Genomic DNA, 6,117 nt, shown 5'->3' with positions numbered 1-6,117 from the left:
GATACTCCATCTCAAAAAAAACAAAAAAACAAAAATTAGCCAGGTGTAGTGACAGACGTGTAATCTCAGCTACTCAGGAGGCTGAGGCAGGAGAATCACTTGAACCCAGGAGGCAGAGGCTACAGTGAGCAAGATCGCACTACTGCACTCCAGCCTGACTCCGTCAAAAAAAAAAAAAAATCTCCCTCACTATCACAAGAACAGCATGGGGAAAACCACCTTCACGATTCAGTCACCTCCTACCAGATCCTTCCCTCGACACGTGGGCATTACAATTCGAGATGAGATTTGTGTGGGGACACACAGCCAATCCATATCACTGGAGAAGGTGTCACCACCTGGAAGGATGGATGGGGGCTCGTGTGGACACTGCTCCTGGCCACCAGCTTTCCCGGTGGTGAGCATTTATGCTGGGGCCTCATCTGCCAGTCCATCCTCCCTCCCACATCATGGCGTGACACTCTTCCCCTTTAACCAGTGAGGAGACTGTCCTAAGGACACATAGCTGGTGAGTGCCGGAGCTGGGTCTTAAGCCAGGCACATCTAAACCTAAAGCTAGTGCTTCTAGCTACCAGGTCACACCGCCCCCACCAGGCAAAGGGCCTGAGGGAGGGCACTCTGAGCAGGCAAGGGGGGATGGAGAGGTAGGTGAGGCCCTTGTCTCTTCCTGTTGGTTCCTCTTGGTAGAGGGAGTGACAGCATGTCCAGAGTCTGGGGTGGGGCCAGCCCTTACCTCAAGGCTATCCCAACTTCTCCATCTTCCTCAGCTGCCCACTCTGGGACCTGCCTTTCTCCCCACCCCACTCCCTGCAGCTTCCCTGGAGGATGGTGCTGACCCACTGCTCAGGTGCTGCCCCTCCCAGCTGGTCAGGGCCTGACTCAGAGGGCCAGCGGGCAGGCAGGCAGGTGTGAAATTCTCCTGAGTCACGGGCAGGTGGGGGCCCCACCTGGCATGGGAAAGTAATAGGATAGGGGCCCCCCTGACTGTGGCCATACCAACCAGCCCTGAGCAGGCAGTTGAGGGTTAGGGACCTAACAGCAGGCAGCCCAGCATGCCCCTCGGAGCAGAGGGCACAGGTTGTGGCAGAGTTTTGCAAACCCATCTTTCAAAAGCTCCCTCTTCATTCCTGCATTTTCATCTGTGTACAAAACCTGGCCTGTTGCCTGTTCATCTCACCTTCATGGAAAGGCAGTGAGCTTAGGCTGGGCAGGGCTAGAATAAGGGGCCTCTGTCCTGGGTGACCTCCTCCCAAGCCCAGGCAGGACAAAGAAGAAAGGCCCAAATATGGGACACTGGGCTGGGCGTGGTGGCTCCCACCCATAATCCCAGCACTTTGGGAGGCCAAGGCAGGTGGATCGTGTGAGTCCAGGAGTTCAAGACCAGCCTGGGCAACATAGCAAGACCCCATCTCAACAAAAAATACAAAAAATTACTTTGGGAGGTCAAGGTGGGTGGATTGCTTGAGTTCAGGAGTTTGAGACCAGCCTGGGCAACATGGCAAAACCCTGTCTCTACGAAAAAAAGAAAAAGAAAAATTAGCCAGACATGGTGGCCCACACCTGTAATCCCAGCTACTCAGGAGGCTGAGGTAGGAGAATCACTTAAACCTGGGAGACAGAGGTTGCAGTGAGTCAAGATCATGCCACTGCACTGCCTGGGTGACAGAATGAGACCCTATTTAAAAAAAAAAAAAAAAAAGGCAGGGCGTGCTGGCTCATACCTGTAATCCCAGCACTTTGGGAGGCCGAGGGGGGTGGATCACTTGAGTCCAGGAGTTCAAGACCAGCCAACATGGTGAAACCCCATCTCTACTGAAAATACGAAAATTAGCCAGGCATGGTGGCACATGTCTGTAATCCCAGCTACTCGGGAGGCTGAGGCAGGAGAATCCCTTGAACCTGGGAGGCGGAGGTTGCAGTGAGCCGAGATCACACCATTGCACTCCAGCCTGGGTGACAGGAGCGAAACTCTGTCTCAAAAAAAAAAAAAAAGGCAGGGCGCAGTGGCTCACGTCTGTAATCCCAGCACTTTGGGAGGCCGAGGTGGGCGGATCATGAAGTCAGGAGTTCAAGACCAGCCTGACCAACATGGTGAAACCCCATCTCTACTGAAAATACGAAAATTAGCCAGGCATGGTGGCACATGTCTGTAATCCCAGCTACTCGGGAGGCTGAGGCAGGAGAATCCCTTGAACCTGGGAGGCGGAGGTTGCAGTGAGCCAAGATCACACCATTGCACTGCAGCCTGGGTGACAGAGTGAGACTCTGTCTCTAAAAAAGAAAAGAAAAAAAAAAAAGGTGGAGGGCACACTGGGGCATTCTGGTAAGGGATCAGGAAAGGCATCCCAGGAAGGTGAAGGTAGCATTTAATAGGGGTCTTGTTTGGATTGTGAGAGGTTGAGAGGCAAAGAAGGAACCCCAAAAAGCTGCGAGTTCCCCAGGGCAGGGATTGAGTCTTTTGTTGCCTGCTTCCCAGTGTCCGGAATTGGGCCTAGAGAAGGTGCTAATGCTGCTGAATGAATAGATGAATGAACAAACGAACAAAGCAAGGAATGAATAAACATGTAGGTTAATGTTGTTCTAGGAAGGGGGGACAACATGAATGAAGGCTCAGAAATGGGAGTCCCACCAGCATGTGCCTATGGTCCCAGCTCTTGGGAGGCAGAGGCAGGAAGATTGCGTGAGCCCAGGAGTTTGGGGCTACGGTGAGCTATGGTGCCTGTGAATAGCTGCTGCACTCCAGCCTGGGAAACACAGGGAGACCCTGTCTGTGAAAAAAAGGAAAACTGGGAGTCCCCTGCCCCCATCCAGAGGGCAATGATAAAAATAACAGTAGCTGGCATGTAGATGTGCTTATTTTATGCCAGGCCCTGAGCTAAGGGCTCTGCATGGAATATCTCACTGAATCCTTATATTGGCGCTGTGGTAGGGACTTTTTTTTTTTTTGAGACGGAGCCCCACTTTGTCACCCAGGCTGGAGTGCAATGGCGCAATCTCGGCTCACTGCAACGTCCACCTCCTGGGTTCAAGCGATTCCCCTGCCTCAGCCTCCCAAGTAGCTGGGATTACAGGCATGTGCCACCACGCCTGGCTAAGTTTTGTATTTTTAGTAGAGACAGGGTTTCACCATGTTGGCCAGGCTGGTCTCGAACTCCTGGTCTCAAGGCCCACCTCAGCCTCCCAAAGTGCTGGGATTACAGGGGTCAGCCATGGCTCCTGGCTGGTAGAGACTTTTAATATTCCCATTTCACGACTGAGAACAAAGCTCGGGAGGTTCAGGACTTTACATAAGCAGACAGGCTCTGGATCAGCACCCCAGGCAGGCCGAGGAGGAGGCGTCTCACAAACAACTACACTCCACTGACTCCCAAGGAAGGGGCAGCACTGTGGACAGACCAAGTCCCCAGCGCCTCTCAAAGCCTCCTCACAGCCTCCCCCTGCCCTGCTTCTCCTCAGAGCTACGCCCCCACCGTGTTTGAGCGCTGCGTGGCCAACCTGCAAGTGAAAGGCAAGCCTGTGCACCTCCACGTCTGGGACACAGCAGGTGGGTGTGCAGGGGCAGGCGCAGGGTGGGAGAGGCTTCTGTGGGCCCCAGATGCCTGGGGCAGATTCCGCTCTGCTTCCTTCTGAACCAGGGAGGCCAGCCAGTCTCCCAGGGACAGGCGCGGGCCAGGAGTGGGCCCAGGAGTCTGAGCCCCCTTTGCCTCTGCAGCTGTGTCCACCTGCACCCCCAGCACCCCAGGGCTGCCCACTACGTCTTCGAGGCAAGCGGGAATCCAGCACTTTGCTTTCAGGACTGTTCCTGGCCTTCTGAGCACTCCATCCTGCTTTTAGCTTCTGTAGGATCTGCCTGTCTGTGGCCTCTGCCCTCCAGCCTCCTGACCTTGCCTATACCAGGGTGAGCTCTGAGCTAAACTCAGGGCATCCCAGCAGCCCTCTTAGTTGGACGGGTTAAGATGTCTTTGCCAGGTTCCCACCTACCCCTTATTTCTCACTCCTAAGCTCAGGGCAAAGCCGGCTTCTGAGCAGTTGGCCCCAGTTCCTCCAGGCGGTGCCAGGCCTGGCCTCTGCCTTGCCCGCCATCCCTTCCAGACATCCCACAGGCAGAAGTGAGCACTGCCCCAAGGGGGCACTTCCATGGAGTAGCCACCTCAGAGCCAAATTTGTGCCAGACTCTGAGGCAAAACTAGGCCCTGTCCCCAGAAGCTCCCCATCTGATGGGATGACCTCCTGACATTGGGGCGGTGCTGACAGGGGCCAGGAGCCCTGAAGGCAGTGACCACCCCCACTCTGCCCAGGGCAAGATGACTATGACCGCCTGCGGCCCCTGTTCTACCCTGACGCCAGCGTCCTGCTGCTCTGCTTTGATGTCACCAGCCCGAACAGCTTTGACAACGTCTTTAACCGGGTAGGTATTGGGGGACAGGGAGGCATAGCCCCCATAGCCAGGCCACTCCACTCTGCCACCCACCCTTGATCCAACTGACTGTCAGAGCTTGGAAGGCCCAAAATGATATTGATTCCAGAGCCTTTGGTGTATATATGGGGAAACTGAAGCCCAGAGTGGGGCAGTGGCTTGCCCAGGGTCTCTGGCACAGGGATTTGGTGGCAGCATCTGCCTTTCTGACTCCCAGTACAGTGCTCCTTGCCTACCCTATGCTGCAGACTCTGAACACTGTGGCTCTTCCCACTGCGGCTCTGCCTGAGGTTGCTGGGTGACCCAGAGGCTCCTGCATCTCCCCAGCCTGTGCCTGCCCGAGGTGCACGAACCGTCAAGTCAGTGGAGCAGCTCTGCGTGGCTGCTGGTTCTCAGAGGCTAGTCATGGAAATCAGGGATGTGGCCCCTTGAATTCCTCTGCTCCAGCTGCCTTTAGCCATGGCATAGCCCCTCACCCACTGCTGCCAGGGCCTCTGAGTTTCTGCAGGGTACAGCCCACGACAGTATTTGCATCAACAGCAACAACAATGGCGACAGTTTTAAGGACTGACCATGTGCCAGGCACTGTTCTGGGTACTTGCATGTATTTACTCATTTACTCCCCCGGCCAGCCTTATGGAGTGTTATTATTCCCGGATCCAGTCACTCATCCAGAGATACACATCTATCAAAGTGGTAACACTGGGATTTAAACCCTGGCAGGCTGCCCCGCCCATTCATTCAGAACAAATGATTGAGCACATTCGTTCTGGTGCTGTTTGGGCTTTGGGGACCAGGAGAGATGGTGGTGGCTGGGACCAGGGTGCTAGCAGTGGGGGTGACAAGAAGGAGCTTCATTCTGAATTGGTCTAGAAGGCGGAGTTTGCTCATGATCGGGGTTTCCTGTTGGGTTGGATGTGGGTGGGAGGGAGGAGTTTTTACCAGAGCAGCTGGCAGATGGAGTTGCCCTTGGCCAGGATGAAAAGGAGCAAGCTGGGGACCGGAGTGGGACATCCTAGTGGAGGTGTCCGGCAGGCAGTGCCAGGCATGCGTCTGCAGTTCCTCTTAGCAGACAGTCCGGCTGGGCAGCCTCAATGCAGCCGCATATTTATAAGCTACAGGTGCAGTAAAGCCTGGGGGAGGCTACCCGGCGAGGGAGAGCAGCTAGAGGAGAGGAAAGACCACAGGCTGAACCCCAGGGAGAGAAGGAGGAGGGCAAGGCCCCATAAGACCTAGGAGAGCCAGGAGAGTGGGGTCCTGGGGTGAACTGCAGGCTCGGTCAGGTAGGAGGGAGTGATGCTCAGGGTCAGGGCTATCGAGGGATTGGTAGGAGCAGGGCTGAGGATCCACTAGTGGTGGCCAGGTGTGGTGGCTCATGCCTTGTAATCCCAGCACTTTGGGAGGCCGAGGAGGGCGGATCATTTGAGGTCAGGAGTTTGAGACCAGCCTGACCAACATGGTGAAACCCCATCGCTACTAAAACTACAAAAATTAGCCGGGCGTGGTGGCACATGCCTATAACCCCAGCTACTTGGGAGGCTGAGGCAGGAGAATTGCTTGAACCCGGGAGGTGGAGGTTGCAGTGAGCCGAGATTGCACCACTGCACTCCAGCCTGGGCAACAGAGCTAGACTCTGTCTCAAAAAACAGAGGATTCACTGCTGGGTTCAGTGGGAGCCACCAAGGAAATCTTCCTCATGG

General features: G+C 55.2%; 1 protein-coding gene across 1 annotated transcript in view; it reads left to right on the top strand.

The window, feature by feature from the left end:
- The window catches only part of RHOD (ras homolog family member D), a 23,114-nt gene that overhangs the window by 5,665 nt on the left and 11,332 nt on the right, over positions 1-6,117 (top strand). The window contains exons 2-3 of the mRNA XM_011942760.1: positions 3,431-3,544; positions 4,299-4,408. Of these exons, the coding sequence (XP_011798150.1) occupies positions 3,431-3,544; positions 4,299-4,408 (224 nt within the window). The remainder of the gene's footprint in view (positions 1-3,430; positions 3,545-4,298; positions 4,409-6,117) is intronic.

This window comes from Colobus angolensis, unplaced genomic scaffold (genome assembly GCF_000951035.1).
Source record: "Colobus angolensis palliatus isolate OR3802 unplaced genomic scaffold, Cang.pa_1.0 Scaffold21, whole genome shotgun sequence".
NCBI classification, from domain to species: Eukaryota; Metazoa; Chordata; class Mammalia; order Primates; family Cercopithecidae; genus Colobus; species Colobus angolensis.
This window is presented reverse-complemented; position numbering and strand designations above follow the sequence as displayed.